This window comes from Cynoglossus semilaevis, chromosome 10 (assembly GCF_000523025.1).
Source record: "Cynoglossus semilaevis isolate Cse_v1.0 chromosome 10, Cse_v1.0, whole genome shotgun sequence".
NCBI lineage: Eukaryota > Metazoa > Chordata > Actinopteri > Pleuronectiformes > Cynoglossidae > Cynoglossus > Cynoglossus semilaevis.
The window spans coordinates 3319825-3345626 of NC_024316.1; the positions used below are offsets into that span (position 1 = coordinate 3319825).

The window sequence follows — 25802 nt, forward strand, 5'->3', positions numbered from 1 at the left end:
GGTGGAGACACTGCGCTCCCCTCCGCTCTGGTGGTGGACGGTCAGCTCGTGAAGCTGAGAGCTGCTGTGAAACTTGACCCGGATTCGGATTCCGTATTTGTCATACTCTTCCTGCGGAGTGTCCATCATGGCCAGAAAAACAGGAACAGAGTGTTAAATGACGTGACTTTAAACAGAATTTCAACTTTTAAAATCATAAATCGCACTCACCTCATTCTCTGTGTAAAGATCCACCTCTCCTGCACACTGCATGGAGCGAAAGAAGTCACTGAATTTCTCATTGATCTGTTCAACCAGCTGCTTCAGAGGGTTGAGCCAACGGTCTTTGGCCTGGGACACAAACACAATCAGTGAACACCTTAGAGACGTCCAGTTTTTTTGTTTGCTTTTTTCAACACAATAAACCATGTTCTCATCGTCGTGTAAGTCACAAACCTCTGCTATGTTCTGCCTGTAGGCCGTGAGGCTGTTGGTCTTTTCTTCCAGTTCCTTCTCCAGATGTCGAATCTCCTCTTCTCTTCTTCTGTACTCATCAACGACCTTCACAGCAGAGACATCAGTAGTATAAACACACCAGTATTGTCTGATACCACTCTATTAAAGCAGGTTTCACATGGTATTCTATGACTTTTGAACATTGATTGGTTCCTTCAAATTCTACTACCAAATCATTTCAGGGTCATGGGAGAAGGTGTGGCCAATACCAGCAGTCATTGGGGAAAGCTCCACTGAGGTCCATCACAGGACCATATGGAGACTATTCACTATTCACACTTATATTTTCCCTCTGGTCGAGTCAACAAGTGACCTAACCCAGCATGTTTTTGGATGGAATAACCCAGAGAAATCAGTGTTTTTCAACCTTTGGGTTATTTTCAACAACCAAAAAAAGGTTGAGAACCACTGTCATACAGAGAGCACAGGATTTGAAGGAAGAAACACCAAGAACTTTCCACTGTGTGGCCCACATTTTCTAAAGTACTGGCATCTCGAGCAGCAAGACTAATGAGTTCACTCTTAGCCAGTAATTAATTTGTAACATTTTGATACTGTTGTCATAAACACATTAGGTCATTGTAACAAATGCAGCCAACAGCTTACACTTTCACTGAGGCCGGTGAAACACTCGGACCTGGAGCGCTCCTCGTTCAGCCTGGCATCTATCTCGTCCAGCGTGTCAGGCAGTTTGCTGAAAGCCTGAATCAAGTGACAAGAGTCACAATGTTTTTGTTTTCATTTCACGATTTACAGAATGTGCCAGTGTCAAGGATAAGATCATCAAAGGTCTAACATTACGCAGTTCTTCAGGCAAGACCTGGTCAGAATGCATCCCACAGACAGACTTTGCTCTCTTCAGCAGGGCTTTGCATTGTTCCGTCAGCCGGCTCTTCCGCTCCTCCAGCTGGATGTACCTTTGCTGTAAAGAGATGATGGTACTTGATCAGACAGACGCTCATTTTGTCAACAAGGATTGGTGTTCTGTCAGATTTTAGTTGTAAAGAACAGAGCTTTGTACAAGAAAAAAAAACCTGAAAAAAAAAATCCATCCTGATTGGACCAGAGGTTTTTCTTTTGACTATACCCTCAATACATTCAATCATTGTAATTTATTTAATTTTCATTTAAAAAACTGGTTGTTGATTTAGTCTTCAACAAACAGACTCAAATTCACACTGGTGACAACACCTACATTGACGGTTTTTAGTTCGGAGGTTCCTTCTCTAAAGTCATTCTCCAGCTTTCTCTTCTCCGCCGTCTGTCCCACTGTGTCCAACGTGAGGTACACCTTCTCCACTGTCAACTTGGCTCTAAGCTACAGGTGTTCAGGAAAATATTAAAAACACGGGAATACAAAAGCAAACAGTTTTAGAAAAATGCATAAAAATAAAAGTTGTAAGAACAAAATGTAGAATCCTAACTGTGCACAAAGAAACTGAGCAAAATGCAAACTTTCAGTGTTTCAAACACAGGATCCCCAGTGATCACTCCGTACCTTCATTTGGGCCATGAACTCAGCCACCACTGAAACCTTCTGAGAATTAACATTTGCAATCTTCTCCCTTGTCTCCTCTTCAATCTTTGCCAGGTCGATCACATTTTGCTCCATCTGCCTCACACTAACACACGAGGAGAAAAAGAAAATTCTTTTAATAATAATAAACCCAGAGGTGACGACAGCATTTCCTATATTCAATGGACAATTCATGTCAATAACATTAATGTATTTTTATACTATATTCATAGCTAGTCAACCCATGTTTATAGCCCCCCCTGCAGGGATGGAAGGAGCTAAGAGTTTTCCTTAAAATTTGCACATTTTTGCATGCACACTTTTGAAGCTGTCAGTCACAACCAATCATGACACTGCAGTGCAGATCTACCTGTCCTGTTTGATGCTGATTTTCTGCTCCAGTTGTCTCTTTTTGCCCTTCAGTTCAGACAGACGTTTCTTTTCTGCCAGTAATTCATTATCCCGACGATCCAGGCTGACAGCTTCAGCTTGAAAGTTCTTCATTCTTTCATTGTTTTCTTGCAGCTTCTCTTTGGATGCCTGATCACAGAAAGTATCTTAACATCATCGTCTTTCATTTCAGTTTATGTAAGAAAATTTAAAAAAAAAATCACTGGAGTTCAGATGTGAGAGCTGTGGGACTAGTCCCCGCGTCTCACCTTTATCTGCTCCTCCAGGCGTCGTTTCTCGTCGGCGTCAACAGTGATGGTTAAGAACTGAGATTCCTGCACTAAGGAGTTGCTGGTGCTGATGTTGTGGGAGTACGAAGACCTCTTCACCATGTACCTTTCCCCTGGTGTGTAAAACATTCTGAGGTAAGGCTCCTCGATTACCTGCAAGAAATAAGCAAGCAGAAATATTCATGTCAAACCAAGCAGTAAATGGTGTAACAGCTGTAGATACATTTGGAAAAGGAATCCTGTCTAAAACATGTCATTGTCCTGGTCTGTGTCTCCTATAGTCAGTTTTATATAAAATTATTCCAAACACACTGGTCTGTTCTGGTATTGTACCGTCGATGGTCAGAGAATCGTACCGTATGTATCATGTCTTTGGTTTGCTGTGAGCCTAATGGAACTTCGTGTACTTTGTACTGGTAACAGAGGTAACTCATCACTTCTTCAGGAGTGTCAAACATCTCACGCAGGTAGATGTGGAAGCCAAAACGTCTGCAAATTTAAAAAAACAAAAGTGTGTGCATTATTGTAATATAATATAATAACTCCTCACAGTAAGATTTAAAATAGGACTTAACTCTCCCTTACCTCAAGGACTCAATATGTCTGGATGGCTGTTGTTCAGAAAACGATTTCTCTGGAGTAGAAATTGCATTTACCCTCAAGTTCATTTTATCACGAACCTGAGAAACAAGTCCAAGAAACATTCATTTCAAGGGGAGGCGGGAAGATGATCCTAAATAATATTCCATTTCAGTATAGGGTTCCAACTCTGTTGTTAAAAACATTTTCCAGGACATATTCAGCCGCTGATTTTTTTTATTTATGATTTTTTTTTTTTTTAATATTTTTTCCACTGAACTGAAAAATGGGTTAAACATTTTCCAGGTAATCCAAGAATAGGAAACCCTGAAACTACAACATCTCAGTCAAACTACCATACCTCAGTCATGAACTTCTCCATATCTGCCTTCTTCTGGAAGACAAACGCCCGTAGATCATGGAATGGAATGTGATTTTCCACGTACTTGGCAAACCGGTGATCTTTTACATTTATCTGTAAATACATGACAGTAACATTGTAGTAAAAGAAGGCAGCTGAACTACTTTCATGTGGTGAACTGTAACTCACCACCAGCATCATGGGCTCATAGACATTTCCTTCAAACATTTGTCTGTTCTTCCTGAGCCACTGAAGTGCAACGTAAGTGTCTTTATGCCGTCCTTTCAGCTTTTCCTCTTTGGCATTCATCATGTTGTTCATGCAGTTGAGCTTTTTCTCCAACACTAAAACAAAAAAAAAACTAAATCAAACCCAGAGCAGCATTATATTTCAATACAGTGCATACAGGTTAGATACAAAGTTAATTTATGGGCAGGGCACCAAACACTCACTGGCAGACTCTGCACAGAGGTTGTCCTTCTCCCTGCGAAGGTCGGCCTTCTCTCCTTCGATCCTCGCTCGGTCCTGCTGCATCTGTCTCAGCTCCACATTGATGGCGTTGATCTGTGGAGTCACATCAGGCTGATCACCAGTTTTAGCAAGCTCTGCCTTTAGGTCTTCAATGTTCCGCCTGGTGTTGCCGATTCGCTTTTGTTGGTCTTCAGCCTCTGTTTGCTTGAGTTTCAGAGACTGTTTAATATCGTCAATCTGCAGAAGAAGAAAAAAGATGAAAACTTACAGCTGCAAACTAGAGGTTCACTTTCTGATTAAAGACCAAAAACATTCATAACAAGAATGTCATCACACGTGACAAAAAAGTTTAATGTTACTTTTCAATGGATTCTATAATGTAGGTAAGATACATTCAGTAACAACACAATTCATGGAACATATATTTGTAATGAGTCTTCAGTGACTTTAAGTTAACAAATACAATTTTATTCAGGTTTTTTTTTTTCCACATCGATGGAGGACATAACAATTAATCCAATCATCTCTCCAAAGGCGAGATATGACATTAAAGCACAGCAAAAGTCTCTGGAAATGGATTTAGACTCCAATTGTAAAGTGATCAGAAGAACTCATTAAAATGAACTTTTTATTCTCACCTCTTTGTGTTTTCGATCCAACTGATCCTGCTTCTGTTTGCACTTGTTTGAGGCCTCTTTAATGGCAGCAGTCTGAAAAACACCATCTTTAAGTTGCAGAATACCTTTCTGTAAATACCATTTCCCGTTTTTCCATTTACAGATCGTATATTTGTTCTGCAGATGCAAAATGCACAACACTATCTGATTTTTTTCACCTTTGCTTCAAGTTGTGCTTCGGTGGAATGCAATTGGTTTTCAATCTGCTGGATCTTCCTCACCACTGGAGCTTGAACCTGCTTCAGTGTTATGAGCCGCTGCTTGACCTCGTTTCTCTCTGCTATCACATGGTCACGCTCAACTCGTGCAGTCTCATACTCCTAAAGCAGTCAGTGGAAAAGCCATGCAAGAGCTGTTTGTTGTTTTTCTAGTCAGTTGTTACAATCATTGTTTTGAGTTTTCAGCCACTCACCACCCACGGTTTCTTCTTCTCCAGCAGCTCTATCATGTCCAGATGTCTCTGCCTTTCATAGAAACGGTTCACATCCAGCTTGTTTCTCTCGTTCCTCTGTTTGGCCTTCTCTAAGAAGCTGTTTTTTTCTTTCACAGCATTCTGAAGAAGAATAACAATAATAAGAATAACCAATGACTATGACTGCAGGCTAAAGTGTTGAACTCCCTGAGACAAAACTGCCAACACAATGGACCCAGTTTGGTCACCAACAAAATGAGTAGCAGGAAATGGTAAAAAAAACAACAACAAAAAACAACAACAAAAAAAAAAACAGGTAATGTGTTATTATAAGAATCCTACTTGTTTTTATTGTTTTAACATCAAGTCATTTTCTCTTGACATCAGATCCTGATAGTGTTAGTTTTTTTTTCAAATTCCATATTGCTTTCCCAGGACAGCTATAAAATTAGAAGAGTTATTCTGTGTGTTTTCCAACACCCGTTGGCTTTACAATATCAAATATGGAGCTATGTGAAATGACAGTAAACATCAAAAAGACATTAGTCCATCTTTGGATTTTACCAAAATCAACATTGTGGGCATCACTTAATGTGATTCAATAAAGGCCATTTGAAAAAAAAAAACATCTTTCTCCCTGTGATTTTATTGTATGATTCTAAGTTAAAAAAAAGCAGATCTGTACACTTTCATTGTTAAGCTTTTGCTTTACCTCGAGTTCCCGTTCCTTCCCACGGAAGTTTTTTAGTTTGCAGTGGTACTCGTACATCTCTGGTGGTCCCACTGACTTCTCTGTTGCTTCCAACAACTCTATTTTGGACATTTTGGCAAACTCCCCCACTTTCTCCTATATGAAAAAGGAAATAGGGTTTATTTTAGAAGTTACCATTGACTTCAATGATTTTACAAATGTGGAACATATACTGTTTTTTTCATATAATACCTGAGGCAGAAACTGGCAGAGATTGCTGACTTGGATCTGCAGAGTTCTGACTTCCTCTTCCACATCTTTCTGGCTACAGTGTCTTTTGTTCAGCATCCAAACAGAGCGGTTGTTCTCCACATGGATCTCTCTGTGAATCACTACGTTACCATCTTTCTTGTACCTAAAGTGACAGAAACCAGTGTCATTCCCCAGGCCTCGAGTCATTATGGTGAAGAAATGTTAAAATAAATGTAATTACATTTTAGAAACTCACAATTCAATTTCAATGAATCCTTTCTTGCATCCACGTTTGACGTAAAGCCCAACCTACAGGAGAAAAACAACCCAAATGATTTAAAGGGAGAATCCAATATCAATAAAGATTGTATATTAATTAGACTGGAATAAACTGTTGCACAGAAGCAACATAAGCCATAATGATTAGAGTTAGAACCAATGGACACAGAGTTGTTTTACTGTGACAGTAGTCCTGTTGAAAAGATACGAGTACAAACTGTTTCGTTAAACAAAGTTTACTCTGTGACCTTCAAAAAGTAGACAAAAGCCAGATTTGTTTTTCTTTTTGCAACTACTTTGGCTTCTTCCACTGTGCTTCTATTGGTCTTTGTTGAATTGTTTTTTTCCATGTTCATTTTCAGTCCGTAGCTTTACCTTGTCTCCTCTGCCCAGAACAGAAGTCTTGCCAGCAAGACCAAGACATATGGCACAGACAATACTGGACTTGCCAGTTCCGTTGGCTCCAACAATCATGTTCAGGTTAGTACCAGGATTCACTACAGAGTAGTCGTAGGTTCTGTCAAGGAACAAAAGGTAATTGAGACTTCAAGGCTAATAAATTTTATAGAAAAAACAGCCCTTATTTTGTGTATTTGTTGTTGACGTTTGGGTGGCGTTGCTGTGGTGTGCTTTTAATAACAGGTGTTTTTGTCTATCGTCCCATGTTAACAGCACCAAAACACGGAATTAGCCATGTATTTCTAGTGCTTTACAAGTGTTATGTATTGATGTACTTATATGACATAGATGACAAGTTCATTTTTTTGTTTAGAAAAACGCCCCCTTTCTCTTTACCGGAATAAGATAAGTTTCAGTTTTGCTGCTGTTGTAGTCGAATGATAGTATCGCTAACTTACAAGAAGTTTTTCATGGTGATGGAAATAATAGAACCGTCCACAAAGCGCTCGTCTCCTTCGCTCTGACTGTGGTTTGACGTTTTGTGGCTGCTCTTGACATGACTGAGACGCTGTCGTTTCTTCGGCTCCGCCATACCTGAAGAAAACAACGAAACAAGGTCTGCATGAAAACCAAAGACAACCTCAATCCGGCTCGCGCGCTTGGCCCAACTGAAGCCGAGTTATGGTTGGACAAAGCGTATCACGTGTTCAAAGGGAGCAGTGACGTAACGGTCGAACGTGTTGTTCTTTATCGCGAGAATAATGCACTGCTTCGTAATGGATGTACACGCAGAACGTACACTCGCAAACGCCACACGGTGGAGTAGTGGTGTCGCTGCTGAGGAATCATTTGGACTTTTTTTGTGTTTGAAGACTGCTGCAAATCAAAATATTAAAATGAAGATACATTATTTTTTCAGCACTTTTTTAATCTCACAAAATATTTGATACTATTTACTAAATATGTTTTTTAAATCTATTTGAATACAAACAAAAACATGTTCAAACACAACACAGACAGATTCATTTATTAAAGACTCACTAACATTTATTTATCCTATATTGGTGTGAATATTTCATATACATGCATTTTGTTTGCTTGGGATTCTGAAACTATAGTAACAATAATAACAATAATAATAATAATACATTGACAATAATATTTTTTTCAAAAAGAAATAATGGTATCAATACAATAAATACAACAATTCAATACACAGTAACAAAAAAATCAGTATCCTAGATAAATCAAGATGTGTTATAATAGTTAAACGAATGGTATTTATATTTTTTTTAAAAAAGGAAGGACTTGATGTAAAGGTAAGGGAGATTAACAAACAGAACTAAGAAGGATTCCTATTAGTTCACTCTTGATCTTGGTAAATGACATAGATAAAGAAGCTTGGCACCAAGAAACGCACAGTCACGTCTCATAACATGCTGTGGTCAGAACAGACCTCCTCCATCCTTAGGTCACTAATGTTTTTAATCTATAATCTTGTTGTGCAGTGTTTGTGCCACGTTGGGTCAGCTTTTGTATGTTAAGTAACACACACACTATTTAGGTCAGCATATATAATCCAATCATTCTTCCAAATATACTGTAACCTGTTGGCTAACTGGTCCTTTAAAAAAAAACCTTGTTTATCTGTCATACGATCCGTGCAATCACAGTGAACTTTAGCGAAGACGTAAAGACAAAAATCAAATATTCAGACTAGAAACTCCCAAGGAAACATTAAATGGCCATCACAGATGTTAGCCTCTAGTCATTACATCTTTTCAAAAATTAGAATTTTGTTTTTGTAACTGCTATATCTACATTTATTACCTAAGTTGCTTATATTTATTTGGCTATTTTTATCTTACATTGTACATTGTACAGAATTGGTTGAATGGTACTTTGGTACTTGAGTGTTTTCTACATTTCTTCTATCACACACCGAGGGGTCTGGCACAAGGACACATTGACATGTAAATTAAAAGTGCCTGGGAACAAATCACCTGGAACTTACAGCAGAAAGATTGGTTGATTTTTTTTTACAATTAGCAGCTAAATATACCTGTGTAATACTTGAACCCCACAGGGTCATTATGTAGCAGACTTATGATTTACCACAGGTACGTGGTGTACTCAGGTACATCATGAGCTTATCTCTGAAAATACTCATCTCCATTACTGGCTTTGTGTGTGAGCCCTGCCTGCAGGTGTATATAAGCTCAGCCGACTGCAGCAGAGAACAGAGAACAGAGAGACTGCAAGAAGAAAGAGAACTTCCTCTTTGTTTTGCATTCCTTTCTTTGGTCAACAGCTCCACTTTCTTTTTCCAAGCTCCCTCCAAACCAACCAACAGGTGAGTCTCTCACAACGATCAGATTATTTTACCCTGCTAATGGAGGGGCAGGAGGGAAATAGCCGCAGCTGCTAAGAATTCTTAACTGTACTTACAGGTTAACCTTTAAGGATAAAAGATTTATTTTCATAAATTGACCTCAGGTAGGGTGGGAACTGAGTTTATGATGACTATGTATTGTGATGTTTTATATAGTTGTTTCTTCAGTGATATGACAAGGTAATAATGATACATTTGATTACCATATTTTAATAGAATTGTGTAAAATAATGTTTTCCTTGAGTAATATCAATTACTGTGTTCCAATAGAGGTGTCTTTTATTTTTTGTAACAGCTGCTAAGAGAAACTGACTCAAGGGGAAATTGCTCAATTTATTAACTTTTATTAAATTAAATTAATTATCTGACAACTTCATATAAAAGATGACAAAATTACTGATTTGTCATTTTTGTTTGCCAGACCTGTAGCCAAATTTTATAGCTTGCTGCAGCCATGATAAAACGATAATCTGAGATTACCTTCAGTCGTCACCTTGTCTGAAAATGTCAATCCTCTTATTCCAAGGACATGGAGACGTATTCCCTTGGTCTATTCCATAATTCATTTGGACTAATGGTAAACAATAGCAATATAACAGGCATATTATTGTTGTTTATTTTACCATTGTCTTGCTCTCTAAGGGACACAAAGCTATTAAAGGGGGCACCGAGCCAAATACATTTGAATATATTCTTTAATTTAAAGAGAATAATACATTTTTGAATTAAAAAAATTAGTTTGTTCTCTTAAATCAGCAGTTTTATAGAGAATGAAAACAGTTGCTTTAAAGGTGGTACGTGTGCCACAATAATCCTATCGTAAAAAGGGGGCGCTGCTGAAAAATGTTATGGAATTCAAATGGAGTTAAATGGAATGTTGTTGCATGTAATCTATAGATCCTTTACATAAGACACGTCTCGGGATAACTTTGTGATTTTACACTGTGAAACAAGCTCATGCTGTAGTCCTCACACAGTCCACTCTGACAGGGGGTCGTGTATAATTAGAAGATCTTAAGCTGTTCACCGATATAACTCACACGAGAGAAATCATCTCATTATTGCTAATAACCAGAGCAAAAATTATGACTTAAGATAATTAGCGTAAATGGACAGATTATAGTTATGTCAGTATAGTATTAGAAGTTACAGTGCTTTATGCTAACAACATTATCTTTTCATACAGACATGAACGCAGCAGTGGCAGCACCTGGAGGCAACAAGGCCGCTCCTCCCAAGTTCAAGCAAAAGGAGACCAGGCAGTTCAAGAGCAAGGCTCCCAAAGCTGGACAGAAGGGGTGAGCTAAGAACACAAATATTAAAAAAAAGTAATTGACTCTGCATGTTTGTTCAATCCAAACATTCTTCTGTTTTACTAGATTTGATGACGTTCCAGGGATGGACGGCCTGGGAGGTAATTATTCATCCAGGCACAAACTGAAAGATTTAACAATGATTTAGTTTAATGCATCAGGATTGAATTTTTTCTTTCCACGCCTTCTGCAGGTGCAGAGGTCGTCTGTCCATGGGAGGCATTTGGAGACATGGAGCTGAGTGACCTGGCCCAGTTTGGCATTGTTTAGCAACTTGTGCCATGTGAGAACAGTTCGTTCCTGGTGGCTCCAATCCAGCAGCTTCTAAAACCCTCCTCAAGATTTTCTCCACCATTTTTGGAAGTGAGAAACGGGCTTGATAAGACCACCCACACTGACTGGAACGGCCCTTCGCTGTATCTAACACCTGAGAAGCTGTGGAGGGACAAGCTCTTGGACAGCAGCCCCCATGAATGACTCTTTTCCCATCCTGGGCTGCTGCTCTACATCTGAAAGCTTTAGTGATGTCCCTGATTTCACACAGACACTGTTGTGGACTCATTATCCTGTACAGCCCGACACCTGTGTAATAGTGTTATACACTGTACCTTTGTTTGGGATCTACTCCAGGGATGATCGGGAATCAACATGTATTTACTAAAATGTCAGATTAGATCAAATCATATCAAATATATTGTATGTTATCAATATATTGTTCTATTGCCATTTACTGTTCTGTCAATCTCTGTCCAAATTATTTATCCAACAATAAAAGTTTTGTTAGTTTTTCTGTATCATTCTTTCCCCAATTAAAAAACAAAAAAAACAGTAACAGAGTAAATTTACACAATACCTAAAAGCAATGAAAAGCCCTTTTTTTTAAAAAAAGGGCTGAGGGTTCAATCACCTTAGGCCTCTCCCTTCAGAGGTTACAACAGAAACAATGCAATGAAAACCTGAGATTTCCACTTAAACCTTTACTGGGGGCAGGTGAGATAGTAAAAATATACACAGTACACGAAGTGCACAATTTTATGTATTTTATGTAACTAGTTACTAAAGTTTTTTTCTGTAATACTTATTGGCCAACTAGGAGTTTTTTTCTGTAATACTTATTGGCCAAAAAAAAAAACTATAATCTGGTCTTAAGTCAACCTATTAAAAAGGCACGATCTATTTGATCTTAGGATGGGTGAATTTTGGCCCAAAGTGCTACACATGCATGATCTGTAAAGCAATGAGCCCGACTGTAAGAGAAACGATGGACACAACTCATTTTATTCGTTACAAAGAAATCCTTTATTTCTTCGTCTCGAGACGAAAAAATGGCAACAGAAATGACTGCCGCTGATAATGTTTGACCACTTGGTGGCACCAAGAACAAGTAAGGCAACAGCGTACAACTTAACGCACGTTTGTTGTTTAAGCTCAAAGAAAGAAGAAAAGTGCAACTATAAAATCATTTACACAGGAGTCGACCATTTATCAACATCAATAATGATGTATTTTTTAAAATAGAAAAACACAGGTAAAATACAAACACAAAGGAAAAATATACAAAGAAAAATGGCAGCACACTTCCTCGCCGTTGCCCGTTTGTTGTGGTGAGATCAGAATCGCCTCTATACTCATTGTCCACTGCGCAGCCTGAGACGAAGCTCGTGCTAACAGAGAACTAGTATATCTGATCAATTCATCACTTCTTACCACAACATAAAGCAGTGGAAAGCTCTGGAAGAAACGTGCCTGCTGCTCATCACCGGAGGCTCGAGGGCTAGTTTCCTATCATCTCCGCACTGAACAGAGCCCGACTCAGAGCGGATCAAATAAGATCACTGTGTAGGTTTTTTTAAAAAGATAAATATTCACACGCATTCATTCACAAACACTCACACGTTCAACCATACGTTCAACCACACTCCTTTCACGGATACTCACACCAAACACACGTCTTTCACACTGTGTAGGAAACACTTCCGGGGCGACTTTTAAATCAAAAAGCCGCAAGGAATCATGGGAATCTAAAGGCAAAACTATAGCGGCCCCGTGTGGTCAAATGCAAAATACAGTTACGTAACGTCAGTTGTACAAAATGATAACGAACCAAAAGGTTAAATCAACTGAGAAAACAAACAACACAGTTACTTAGTTTTTCTCAATGTAAACCCCAAGTCTATTTTCTCTACAGAGGCCACTGTGTTTTTTTATTATGTATTAACTGTATTAGCTATTAATATTCATCGCAACCCGGTAACAGATAAGCAGATAAAAATGGATGGATGGATATTAATATTAATAATATTATAATATAATATATAATATTAATTAAATTATATTTAAATGTAACAAGGACCTACCACGTGTTTTACTAATTGCTCAAATAAACTTGAAGTTTGAGGATGCTTAACATTAACTGTTGAATCCTATACGATCTACAGGACTAGTTGTCCATAAATGATTGTGTGTATACATTTTATTAGACTTCATGGTTGACGAACCTGTTGTTGTGTTGTGTACAGTTGCTCTTAAGCTGTGTCAGTGACAATTAACTAATCTGGTATCTGGTGATGTGATGGGGTTGTGAGGTAATCTTGAATGGTGTAATAAGATTTAGGTTTCTACTACGTCTGGTGACTACTTACAGACGACACCCACCTGCATCATACTGGACATCAATTTGAGACCCAGGCGGCAGACTGGCTACATGAGGAGCTGTGATTCTTTTTATATTTGACTACTGTTCAAGTGGCGACACTGGGCCTCCACCATGCTGCCACGGAGGGGTCAACTGCAGAAAAGTGAGTTCTTGGCAGTTGTTTCCTGAGAACCTGCAGTGCCTCAGTTTAGTGACCGTGTGTCAGATATTTAGTTGACTTTAGGTCAGGGTGTCAGTTGACCTTTGGTACGTTTACAGAGGTGGTTCAGTTACTTTGTTTTTAACTTTGTTTTTTTAAACGGACGTTTAGCTTACTCTTTATATTACTCAGTCATAATTATCTTGATTAGCACCTAGCTAAAACACTAACATACTGTTTATTCTCCTCACAATTAAGAATAATGTGTCATTTATTAATTAATGCTCACTTCATACTAAAACTGAAAATAAGTGGAGACACCCAGTACATGAATGTGTGACCCCAGACTTTATCCACCATGTACATATGACACAAACACTCAGTTAAGGCAGTGAGTCCCAAACTGAGGGGCGGGTTCCTGGGGGTGCGCATATATACCAAGGCTGGTGGAGCAAAGCAAATGATTTTTAATGTTAGTATTTGGGGGCAGGGGAGATGGTGGCTGAGAGCCCCTAATGAACTTTATAAGATTAAGTGAATGTGATGGTTGTTTGTGTATGTAGTAAGACCAGTGATCTGTGCAGGGTGTACTGTTAGGTGACTCCAGTCACCCCTCAGCTCTTGACAGCACAAGTAGTGCACCATGAATTATTGGACATCTGAAGCAGAGGGACATCAGGTAGAGCCGTCCTGCTGTAATCCAGCCCAGCCCCTCAGGCTCTGTCAGAACAATGGCTTTCATCAGCACTGACACTGGAAAGTTAGCTTTCAGCTCAGCGCTCTCGCAGCGGTGTCAGGACAGTAAAACGTACGGTCTCACACAGCACATCGTGTGTAGGAGAGTTTATAGTGGCAATATACTGCTCTCACTCTCCGCGAGGCTGGACGACAACAGCATCTGCCATCTGTTCCTGGCTTAATATTATCCTGTGACTTATCTGGTTTCAGTGGGAGTGGCAGTGTCACAGGTCTGACTGTGTTACCGCAGCAGGCTCTGCCAAAATTCAGTGCAAAAACATATATATTTACACAGGCTTTTATTGACGTAAGTCTTTATTACAGCGGGTTTTACTGACAGGTGGCAGAACCGTTTTGTTACCTTTGTCCTCATCTGAGCAGCTCACCTGTCGGAGCGCCACAGAAGAGACTTTCACTTTCATCCATTATCAAATTACACCAGTGAACAAATGATCAAAATCAAGCTGGAAGAAAACATCTTCCTATTTTCCAACACATGTGCATCAAAATAGTGAATTAATACAAATTAAAATCTGCATTTTACTCATTCTGTTTTTTTATTTAACTTAATATCCTGAATAATTTAGTTCAGTTCACAACAGTAATGTTTCAAGTGAACATCTGTAGCTCAGAGGGTTGGGAACTAGAGTCAACAGTTCTAGGTTTCATGCCAATGTGTCTTTGGGAAAGAAATGTAACCATAAGGTCCCAGCCCCAGGACCAGATAAATGGTAAGAGTATTTTCAGAATTATTTTTTTCTCAGTAGATTACTCACTCTTAAACAACACAAACAGTGATAACAACTGTTTTTTTCACCCCTCAGAGAACTCTAGTCCTCACTCTGTACTGTCACACAGCAGACGGCCGTCCAAATGAGACCCTCCAGGCCAGAAAACTGGACACACCGAGCCAAAAGACTCTGCACAGAGAGCTGCTGCTCCGCCATAAACGGTACGTGAAGCAAAGCCTTCAGCACGTTGACACTCTCATTACTTACAAAGAAGCAGGGCAGGTGGGATAACTGTGCCTGACCCTGCAGGGGACTCCTGCTGGAGGAGAAACCTGAGTTGAAGCGAGTGTTGGAGCAGCGCAGGCTGGAGTTACACAAAGAAAATGATCTGGCACAACGCCGGCCTTCAGATCTGGAGATGGAGCTGTGCAAGAGGCAACAGAAGCTGCAACAGGTCCAAATCCCTTGGAGGGATCTCGACACATTTGAATGTTTAAAGTGAGTTTGATGACGAAAGCAAATCCATTGACTCGTACTTTGTTTTTTCCAGTATGAGCAGGAGGAGATCAGGCAGCGAGAGAACCTGCAGAAGATTCCAGAGTTCGTCCGTGTCAAGGACAATCTGAGGCGTACGCAGACATTTGAGCAGTGAGCTCCAAAGGCTTTTTCATATTATAATACATTTTGGTGAATTTCTTTCCAAATGTATCCAGGGTGAACTGATTTGCAGGAGATATAATTTTTTTTTTTGGACCAAGAAAATTGTATCAGGATGTGGATCTTTTTATTTTATATAGTTTAAAAAGTTTATAGTCAACAAATGTTCTTTTATTTCCAGTGTTTTTCATGTGTAATTGAACTACTCATTTTGGGACATGAAGTTTTTCAACATAGTTCATTCTGTCAGTAGAAATCCCTCAGTCTTAGAGATTTGTGCATTTATTTATCTGTTTTTATGTTGAGTGTGTGGAAATAAAACCTTTGGATTTGCAGCCATGCTAATGTTTTGTTGGTGACAATTCAAAGCACTGGGTGCTGATTTGCATGCAGCCCTTCTCCCCGAGGACTCTCGCGGTGCTTTCACACGGATACGGGACTTTGTTTAATTAGCTGATCTTTTCATTCCATCACGGGATGAGAGGAGAAAGCTCGGGCCATCTGGATGAGGCTTTTCAGGATATATTGGCTGGAAATACCCAAGGGCCTGGTTAAGGCACTGCAGACATTCGGGTTAGTCACTGAAGCCACTGCCTGTCGGCACAGAAAAGCAGCCTGGGGCAAACACACACTCCACGGAGACAACTGTTTAAATCAAAATCAGCATTTGTGGATCCAGGGTTGACATAATAAAACTAATTTTTCACATGTGTGTGATTAAAAACCTGGCTGTTATTATGTCATAGTTTGTAGAGTTGGAATAAACATAACCAAATGTTATTAATGACACAGATTAATGACAGATTAGGCCTTTTTTGTTAATAAATCCTTTGAAAGAAGTAAGAGTCCAATCAGTTAAGTCTAACAATTCACACACAGGCTGTGGAAATCTTATTACAGACTAAAGTTAGGTTTTGAAAAAAAAAAAGAAAAAAAATGAAATAGACAATAACCCATAAATAACACTCTGGGAAACACTGTTCTACACTCACAGAAATTATCCAGAAGGAGCAGTTTACTCAGGTTTTAACTTAAATAAAATAAATAATAATAATAAATGTTAAATTTAAAATACATTTCAACCCTAAAAAATTAACATTTTACAACAAACAAATTAATTGGTAAATGTTATGAAACGTGTATGGAGAGAGTTTGTGTCTTAATGTGTCCCAAACACAACAATTCGGTGACTGTTTTTTATCATTTTGCTCGAGGGGAGATGTGTCCATCACCAAGCTGCCAGCTGTTCCGGCTCTTTTGCTTTCTTTCATTCTTTCTTTCGTTCTTTCTTTACGAACCTCTCCCTCAGGCCATTCATCTTTTGTGCTTCTTTTCTCATTAGAAGACCTCAGCGAGTCGCGTGCTGTGTCAACACCTCAGAGCGTGTCTGGAAAGTTAGCAGCGTCGGAGCGAACCACTCTCAGTCCGGGGGGAAACCAGAGCCAGGAGATTAGTTTTAGTTCCTACTCAAAACAAAAATTATAGACATATCATTTAGAAAATTATAATTAAAATTGAATTGAAATGTAAAAAGCTGAAGAGTAAAGTTGTACTTCAGCAAAACTCGGTGACGCCCCCTGCTTCAGTGAGAAAGTGGTTTAGCCTGAAACAGATGTCCGGGCGTCCGAGTGTGAGCAGAGCAGAGAAAGTGTGGACGGAGTCTACAGAGAGGATGCTGTAGAGGAGCAGAGGACTCAACAACACGAGGTAGATACTAACACAGACACAAAATGAAAATATCTATCTATCTATCTATCTATCTATCTATCTATCTATCTATCTATCTATCTATCTATTTACAGAAAGCGGTTTTAGTAAGAATAATATATATTAGGTTTATGACATTCGAGTGTACGGTTTTAGTAAGAAAATATATTAGGTTTATGACATTCGAGTGTGTTATGGTGTGCTTGTCTTTTGTTGTTTATTGTACACTATTTATTATATATTGTAAAAAATTATAAGAAAGTTTAAAATATATTTTATATAATTTTTTATTTACATTGAATATTTTATTTATTCGTTTATACTTTTTGTAGTATTTTGAAAAAGTGTTGTCTTAATGAATGTGTTATTGCATCACATTTTAGATACTTTACCACTCATACTTTACCTGACTTCTATGTAATGAATAATGAATTTTAGTGCATTTTTTAGTATTGTTTTAGCATTTCATTTCCTCCAGGTTACACTACACAGCTGTGGTTGTTTGTAAATTCTGGTATTTCTTTTTCTTATACCCATTCACACGATTGGAAAATGAGTGCCTCACTCACACTGACTGCAAATTAGAAATAATTTAATTAACAGTCAAAGGAGCTATTGTGCCCCATGAGGGGCTATAATTTCATTATGTTTAGTGTATTACAATTTTTCTACCTCCTCACTTTAATGTCAACTAAAGGTCAATGGTTTCATCCAGACTTTGTTTGTACTATGGACCAAGTAACGACAACTCTTATCAATAATGAAAAACATATATGGGTAAAAGGGGACGTTCGTTTTCTTATCTGTATTTCCGGGCTGATATAATACAGCAGTTCCCAGCCAGAAATAACTGCGGGGCCGATGTGTGAACCAACAAGCAGGTCAGGGGCAGTTTGTGTCCAGAGCTGCAGAATCAACAGCAGCCTTCTGCAGCAGGTCTGCCCACATGTTGACAGACTGCTGTGTAGATGTGGTGCCAAAGACAACACCTCAGTGTTGTCCTGCCCCTGCGGTCACCCACCAGCTCTTTTGTTTACGGTGGTTATTTATGTAAAAAAGTGGAAATCACGTCCTGCTGGTGACCTGAGGTGACCTTCAGTGCCCATTAAAAAAAAAAGCAACAGAGATAATGATTAGGAGAGATGAAATTTCCCATAATACCTCAGTCATTCCTTCAGCCTGTGTGGAACAATGGAGCATCTCTTCTTACCCGCTGTATTTATGTAGTCGCTGGGCCGTGACAGAGCTGCTGTGTCTGGACAGCATATGGCCTCCAGAGACTGGAGCAGGCCGCTGTGGTGGTGCTGATTACTCCTGCATTGTGTCTGTTGGAGAGCGGAGACTCTGCTGTAGTTCACCGTGTTGATTTGAACGAGCACTGACAAATAAAAGCAGCTTACAGAGTTCGAGCCTTTAACCAAACCACCTCACAGCTACAGTCCACATCTCCACCGTGCTGTCACCAGTCTCCGGTGTGTGTGCGTGGACGGTCCAAAGTCAACACAGCTCCTTAAAGCAAAGATCTGACACCAGTGAAGTGCCCTGTAACACAACACTCCCTCCCTCCTTTTCAGCTACTCCCCGAAACTGATGCACTTTTCCTCCAGCAGCCCATACTGCCTAGAGTGGATCCATTCTGCTGAATGGATTTTGGCTTCTCACCAGACTCTGGAATAAGGCATGCTGTAAAGTCGTTTGGTTTCTTCCATAGTATCAGCACTCAGTGGAGAATCTTAATTACAGGGTTCAGGCAGGCCTCGGTCTGTTGCAGGCATCCCTGACTGCTTCCTGGGCCAGGCCGGTCCCCGTTGGTAATTCCAGGGCCGACCACAGTGGTAATGAGCACGGTGGTGGAGGCATTCCAGGAGATCTCAGCTCTGGAGGCTCATGGGAAAGGGTGGTGGGGGGAAGTCAGCGAGACAGTGAATTCGCATCTTGATCCCCAGCCATAAACACCTACTTCCGATGATGTCGCCCTGTAACGGTCCAGTGAGGATCATCAAGGCCCGTCCTTTGACACATTCTAGGTCGTCCTCATCAGCGGTGATTAAAGACGTTATGACTACATCAGTCTAGTCTGTCGGGTGGAGACAGTGCTATCACGAGTCATCCTTCGAGGAAATTGGCTTTTACTCCTGTTACACCCATAAAGTTCTACTCTACTGAGGGGCTTTCATGCTTCAAAAGTGAACAAACTTTTCCAGCTTTTTTTTTTTTGAAAGCTATGATAAATGGATTTGCAGTAATCTGCAACTTCTGCTGAGACAAAGTCACACACCCACCCATCCACCCACCCACTCATTTTTAACCACAAACATTAGCAAGAGTTATGGAGTGAAAGTGGGTAAATCCCACATTACCATCGTCGGCTGAAATCCTGTTGACGTCTTGGGTTTTTGTGATTGCTACAGTGCTGAGAAGGCCGTGACCTTGTACAGTGAAAAACAACTCAGCGCTCTTCCTTTCTTCACCTCTCACTGCAGCAGTCTCTCAGTATTGGCCCAACAATGCAGCTCCGGCCCAGAGCGGTGCTGTCAGCAGATATTCTGCCTACAGCAGACTATTGAGGCCGATCGCTGGATACAGGGCCTTTGTTGCAGTGTTGTTTTACTGGCTCTGGCTGGGCCTCTCTCCGTGCCACTGTCTGCTCACAGCTCTGTCAGTTCACACGGGCTGCTGCGGAGAATGGACCGGGCCGATGGAATACACAATGGTTTCCTGTTAGAGGAGGTTGTCATCTGAGGCTTCCTGCTCCCAGCAGGAAAAGGTCTGATATAAATCTCCGAAAACAAGGGATGAGGCAGAAGCTGAGGATTAAACACAGCAGCTCTGGCCACACAATTACTCACGGGGTATTTTTACACCACACTGGCTGCCGCATTATTCTTGCCTGTCTCACTTTGGCAGTTAGATGAAGAAGTTGTTGCCACTGTTTCTTCACGAGGTAGGCACAGGAAAAACAGTAGACGATCAAAATGGGGTTTTTTTGTTGTTTTTGAGCACAAAAACAGCTTATTGTTGGTTACAGAATCTCAGATGTGTGACACCTAATCAATTGTTTAATGTGGTGACAACCATATTATGTTAAATTACAGTTACCACCGGACTGAAACTTTTTTATTTTGATCTATTTCTCCCTTATCGTCTGGCGTTTTCATCAATAATAGGAGAATAGTCTTCTCCTTCTTCCTGTCGTCCGTCTCCATCTCTCGTTTTTTGGTTATCGTCAGTCAGATGTTTGGGGCACAACAACAATAGAGAAGTGCACATCGGGACCATAAACATGAATTGTGTTCTCCTGTTTCTGAAAGTGTGTCAGCGCTGCACAGGAGTCAGCAGGGACCATGTGACCTGCTGCTGTGTACAAACCCAGCATTGAGACATTCTTCCACTTCAAAGCCCCCAGAGAGTTCTCTGGACACTGGTTGAATAGGAGCCGTGGGAGGGGTGTGTGGGGGAAACAGGTGCAGTCCCTGAGCGGGGTAATTCCTGCTTCCATCTTCTTTCTTTTCTGGGGTCCGGGCTCTTTAAACGCCCCCTGCCACACCTCATGGCGACACACTCCCCCGAACGGCAGCACCGTGCCTCGTCACCATGGCATCACGATTCGGATTAACCTCTGCACATGTGCCGAGTCAACCGTGGGGGTCTGCCTCTTTTGTAATTGAGCATGTGGGGAAGGGGAGGGGGGTGCTGGAGGAGGTGGAGGAGGCTGATACTGAGCTGCATGGATAAGTGTGTGAAAGGACACTCGCCAGGCATTCACTTTTGTTAAGTAAAGCAGCAGGAGGGAGACTGAATGAAGCCATGTGGCAGGAAGGCAGCAAGAGAGTCTATTTTGTTGTAAATGACCAGTCTGATCAGAACAAACATGTTTCAACAGGTATTTAAAAAAAGCTGGGGAGCAGACAGTGGAGATGACGGCCGTCGAGAGTAAAGAGGAGATCAGTGACACAGACAGTGGGATTATTCTGCACTCTGGTGAGGAGGCTGCAGTAATCTTCAATTACAAATGACAAAGCATTAACAAGAATGTTGCAGAAATGCTGACTTCAGGATGAATGGCTGATCATTTTTTTTTCTCTGTAGGTCCAGACAGTCCCACGTCTCCAATCAAAGACCTGACCACTCACACCAGAGCCCTGAAGCTGAAGCACCAGTGTCTGGAGGAGCGTCTGGAGCTCTGTCTGCTGGAGCTGAGGAAGCTCTGCATCAGAGAGGCAGTCAGTGAATTTGAATATTCACACAACATTCAAGAAAATAATAATAATAATATACAAAATATCACATTTTTTTGGTTTTTTAAATTCACATCCATTTTTGTGTTTTCTTTCAGGAGCTGACTGGTCAACTGCCCTCTGACTACCCCCTGATGCCTGATGAACAGCCACCTCGGGTCAGAAGAAGGATCGGAGCTTCTTTTAAGCTGGATGAAGGGCTGATCCATGTGGATCAACAGGTACAAACTACTCTCACTGTAGTTGTAATACTTTTACAGAGTAACTGTTCAAAATGCTGTACTGCCCGTCAGCTTCTATCTAACGTCATCACAACTTTTCTTCACCGCAGAATCCAGAGCTGCAGGCACTGGAAACTGACCTGGCTCTCCAGCAGCAGATTTATGAAGCTGCTCGTAAACTCTCACTGGAGGGGAATCTCAGCAAACCACAGAAGAAGAGCAGGCTGCAGCAGTGCAAGAGGGAGGAGAAGAAAGTGAAGGATCTGCAGGAGGCCGTGTTCCAGCACCGGGTCAAAAGCGAGTGCAACTCACCCTGCATCACCACCAGAAATAGTCAAAATAAAGGTAAGAGACTGCACTGCCCCTTAAAGGAGATGGTAGGCACTGCACTAATAACCAGGAGTAACCCCTTCCTTCTGCTCTGTACTTGCAGACGTCAGCTTGTCTGATGACAGCTCTCTGTCTGATGTTGTGGCTCTGGATGAAGGTGAGTTATATGTGACAGCTAAACCATAAAATAATATATTTCTCCCTGTTATTTCTTGTTTTGGCCTAAGGTTATTTTTTCTTGTCTATCTTCTTTAACTGGAAATAACTTTAAATATTGAAAATTCTCTTCCTACATAGCAGTGGTTCCCAAAGTGGGGCAAAGGGCTATTGCAGGCAGGGCACAGGAAGGCAACTTCATCACATTTATTTATCTCTTCACTTATAACACAGTGGAAACATTGCACTAATTTGTGATTTTTAATTCCTTTCCTTTTTTTAGTGAGAATAACAGTTTTGTAGGAATTATAATGCTTCAACTGAAGTTGAGTGAAGCCATATGTTTGAACTCGACAATAACTACAGCGTAATTCACGTCGACCAATGGTGTGTTTTCTGTGAACACCTTGGGTTTTGGTGGGACCACAAATGAGAACAAAACTCTCTGTCAGTTTGACTTATTGATCTTTTCTTTGACCACCCATAGATGTGGACTCGCCCTGCCCCCTCTCTCCTCCAGTGTTGGGCACCTCCTATTCAGACCCCCTCCATCTGTCAGCCAAAACCCTGCAGAGCAGCCAGATCAGTGTGGAGTACGAGCGCTCCCCCATTCAGAACTCTCCGTGGAAGGAGTCCAGTCTGGATCAGCCGTACAAGAAGACCACGGAGCCCCAGTCCTCCTGCAGCAGCAGGTCCAGGTATTACCACCAGCTGAATGTTCTGCTAAATAACAACACTAAACTTTAACCTTCCAACCGCTGCCAACTCTGTGTCAGGTTTATGTAGTGCAGGTCTGTGATATCCTCCACCAGGAAATCACGAGGCAGGATGTTATTGGTCTGTTTATATAAAGCATTGTCATTGTGTTCAGGCCTGACTCTGATTATTTGTGTTTTTGTAAACACTGCTCATAAACACACCTCTGCAGCTTGACTCAGGTTGACCTTCTGCTCTTGTTTTGTGCAGCAGTCCTGCAGGAACACGTGTCTTTGCGCAGAGTTCCCACATTCCCCTGTCTCAGTTTATCAAGAACTCAGCTCTGCGTCACAACCACTCCACCAGCGCCCCCTCTACTCCAGAGCTGCGCATACGTCGCCAGTATTCCCAGTCTTTCAGGTATCTTAATTTTTTATTTGTTTAATAAATACATTTGATAAAAAGTTTAGATTTTTTTTAAATACTAAAAAATCTGCACATTTGTTCTTAGGCTTCCCAGAAATAAGCCACCTGCAGATCTGGAGCGCCTTCCCTCAATCAACCGAGGTCGAGCTAAACTCCCACAGCGACTGTGTGCAGCTGACTTTATGATGCGCTCTCTGGATTACTCCCCACTGCGTCCATACCAGTCCAGCTCTGAGGACAGCAGTTCGGAGCACTCGTCATCCTCTTACGTCAGCTCCCCAGGCAGGGAACGACCCAGTGAGATCCCAACACTCAGCCCACCACCTTATGGATTCCACTTTGGAGCTCAGAAGAAAGGACAATCAAACGTCTCCATCCCACACAGAAACAATCAATCTGGGCCTGGCACCGGTTACACCAAGCCTTCTGTTACTGCAGAGGAAGAGCCTCTCTCCCCCCAAAATCTGGACATGGGGAAATGCATTCTGTACTCCCCTCCTGTAGCACGCAAACCTCAGCAAAGACAATGGCAGGAGGGAGCAGCGACCCCGAGGAGAATTCTGAAACCTCCTCCTCCTCCGTATACCAGACTGGCCAGAACACCCTCTTTGAAGGAGTATCCAAACCACGCCTTTAGGCTGCTGCCCAGAGAGATCGTGTCGGAGGAGCTCAAGTCCTGGCACCAGAGGAACCAGCTACAGAAACTACGACCAGGGAGTGTGGACCAGCAGCCCCTCGGCCCCCTGGGTGTCATGAGTCCAACATCACCTCATCTGCCTTCGTTTGAACGGGTTGGTACAGAACTGGTCCACTCAAAATACTTTAAACCACCATTTTGTGATACAAATGATAAATTAATTGATATAAATTATTCGTAAATTCCTTTGTTAAAATAACACAATATATATTTACAATTAATTTAAGAACACAAAAAACTATTATGACTTTTCTTCTTTATAAAAATATAATTTTAAAGTCACTATATGCAAATTCTTTAACATTTACTAAATATTAGATTTAAAATTAACCATAAGGAATATTGATTATTACGTTTTTAAAGCGATCTAGACAATTGTTCTCCAATTTCTCCAACGGTTTATTTGTCCAGTGCTGGGAAACCACTTGGTAAGCCTGCCACCTAGTGGATGTAAAGCTGCAGAAATACGTGTAAGGAGTAAATATATTGGTGACAGGTTTAATACCTGAATAAAATTATCTAAATTCTATCAGTATAACAACGTAACTCTTAATGCTTATTTCCCTGTGAGGTACGTACTGTCGCAGGTTTGGATTAGCTCATTTATTAGCTTTATTAGCATTGTCTACTTTTAGTATAATACTAACGCAATAATACCAACGCAATGTTTTTATTTAAACATTTTTTTATCTGTTATAAACACACATTAAATCTGTATTTCTGAAGTTGTACATTAGCTTCTGGCGTTTGCTCCTAGCATTTGCTTCTAGCAGTTTGACTTACATTTAGCTAAAGACGCCCAAATAGACACTTAAAAACAAGTATTTCTTGATGTTTCACAAAAGTAAACTATATATATACTGTACCTGTATTAAGGGGCCTCAAAAGCCTGTGAATTACGAGGGCAGTAAGTTTGCTGTACGTCCTTGGTAATTCCAGACTGATTTAGTATGATGATATAACATTTAGGAGCGTACTTTGACATAAATTGAGTTTAATAATCAGAACTACTTAGAAATAACGAGCAGGTCGTCTAACGTGCTGTTTGCCCCAGTGCACTTCTTTGTTTGTACAACAATCAAGAAAACCAACTTTGGCTCCAGACAGTGTGTTTGTGGGGAGGGGTGAGGTGACGTGTCTGTGTCTGTACTCTGCAATTTCACACCAAATACACAAGTCTCACTCGGTGTGTGTGTTTTTCTTTTGCAGGGTTCGGGTAATGTGATTCTCCAGCGGGCTGCTGACGGGACGCCACTGCAGTGGTTTGTGGCTGAAGATGCAGAAATTGTGAGCCAAGTGTAGCTGGGCCACAGCACATGTTCCGGAGACTGTACTGTATTTGACTGCTTTTTTATTTATCTGTGTATTTATTTACAACACGTGGACCTATTGGTACCTGACCAGCACATTTCCCCTTTTTTTTCTTTTAACTTATACAACTTTATATAAGGTGCTACACCATTTATTATTTATTTTAAACTGTTCCCTTGATATCATTTTTGAATTGAAGAGCTGCTGTGGTTACAAAATGACTTTTGTTACCCGCACACGTTTGAAAATCTCCCTACAGTCTTTAAAGAACCCCCTTCATTCCTGATATAACTATGTAATTTCTAGCTTACATAATATTTATGCATTATTTAAGGTTTCCCAGCATAGAGACTTATTAATGAAATCTTGATAGACAGGAGTCACAACTAAAATTGTAACCCCCTTGTGGCCGCGATGTGAAGTTCTTCTAACGAATTATCTGAATATCACCTTCATGGTGGTTTGATGAATGTTTTTTATCACAGTATGATGACTCTGTTACTAACCAAGTGATTGTATCAGTTTTGGTATTTTTGGTATATTTATAATAAAGGAAAATGGGACTGATGACAGGTTGTGGTT

General features: G+C 40.6%; 4 protein-coding genes and 1 non-coding gene across 7 annotated transcripts in view; 3 read left to right on the forward strand and 2 right to left on the reverse strand.

Annotated features, from left to right (window-relative positions):
- The window catches only part of smc5 (structural maintenance of chromosomes 5), an 8668-nt gene extending 882 nt beyond the window's left edge, over positions 1-7786 (reverse strand). The window contains exons 1-22 of the mRNA XM_017035680.2: positions 7271-7786; positions 6789-6930; positions 6391-6443; positions 6135-6297; positions 5904-6038; positions 5192-5332; positions 4938-5099; positions 4741-4812; positions 4084-4339; positions 3821-3975; positions 3632-3745; positions 3277-3371; positions 3048-3180; positions 2671-2844; positions 2382-2551; positions 1994-2117; positions 1691-1813; positions 1292-1417; positions 1102-1197; positions 436-540; positions 211-330; positions 1-111 (exon numbers count right to left, since the gene is read on the reverse strand). Of these exons, the coding sequence (XP_016891169.1) occupies positions 1-111; positions 211-330; positions 436-540; positions 1102-1197; positions 1292-1417; positions 1691-1813; positions 1994-2117; positions 2382-2551; positions 2671-2844; positions 3048-3180; positions 3277-3371; positions 3632-3745; positions 3821-3975; positions 4084-4339; positions 4741-4812; positions 4938-5099; positions 5192-5332; positions 5904-6038; positions 6135-6297; positions 6391-6443; positions 6789-6930; positions 7271-7404 (2904 nt within the window). The 5' untranslated portion in view covers positions 7405-7786. The remainder of the gene's footprint in view (positions 112-210; positions 331-435; positions 541-1101; positions 1198-1291; positions 1418-1690; positions 1814-1993; positions 2118-2381; positions 2552-2670; positions 2845-3047; positions 3181-3276; positions 3372-3631; positions 3746-3820; positions 3976-4083; positions 4340-4740; positions 4813-4937; positions 5100-5191; positions 5333-5903; positions 6039-6134; positions 6298-6390; positions 6444-6788; positions 6931-7270) is intronic.
- Positions 6811-11477, forward strand: LOC103384609 (retinal cone rhodopsin-sensitive cGMP 3',5'-cyclic phosphodiesterase subunit gamma-like). The gene is made up of 5 exons (XM_008318181.3): positions 6811-6893; positions 9020-9165; positions 10391-10502; positions 10584-10618; positions 10711-11477. Exons 3-5 carry the CDS (start codon positions 10393-10395, stop codon positions 10785-10787), a joined length of 222 nt encoding a protein of 73 aa, XP_008316403.1. The 5' UTR covers positions 6811-6893; positions 9020-9165; positions 10391-10392; the 3' UTR covers positions 10788-11477.
- Positions 11478-12122: 645 nt separating this feature from the next.
- On the reverse strand, positions 12123-12501 carry LOC112487674 (small Cajal body-specific RNA 2). The gene has a single exon (XR_003050993.1).
- Positions 12502-13955: 1454 nt separating this feature from the next.
- LOC103384610 (protein FAM107B) lies at positions 13956-15484 on the forward strand. The gene is made up of 4 exons (XM_017035681.2): positions 13956-13991; positions 14875-15002; positions 15091-15235; positions 15332-15484. The coding sequence occupies exons 1-4, from the start codon at positions 13956-13958 to the stop codon at positions 15431-15433; spliced, it is 411 nt and encodes a 136-aa protein (XP_016891170.1). The 3' UTR covers positions 15434-15484.
- A 1590-nt stretch (positions 15485-17074) lies between these two features.
- On the forward strand, positions 17075-25790 carry inavaa (innate immunity activator a). 3 transcript variants are annotated; one of them, XM_008318184.2, is made up of 10 exons: positions 17075-17145; positions 21029-21126; positions 21235-21368; positions 21482-21604; positions 21715-21949; positions 22038-22091; positions 22578-22788; positions 23057-23206; positions 23298-24003; positions 25119-25790. In XM_008318184.2, exons 2-10 carry the CDS (start codon positions 21063-21065, stop codon positions 25209-25211), a joined length of 1770 nt encoding a protein of 589 aa, XP_008316406.1. In that variant the 5' UTR covers positions 17075-17145; positions 21029-21062; the 3' UTR covers positions 25212-25790. The 3 variants fall into 3 exon arrangements, with proteins under 3 accessions (XP_008316406.1, XP_016891140.1, XP_024915408.1); XM_017035651.2 differs by having other exon boundaries at positions 23060-23206; XM_025059640.1 differs by lacking the exon at positions 17075-17145 and having other exon boundaries at positions 17379-21126.
- Positions 25791-25802: the final 12 nt, after the last annotated feature.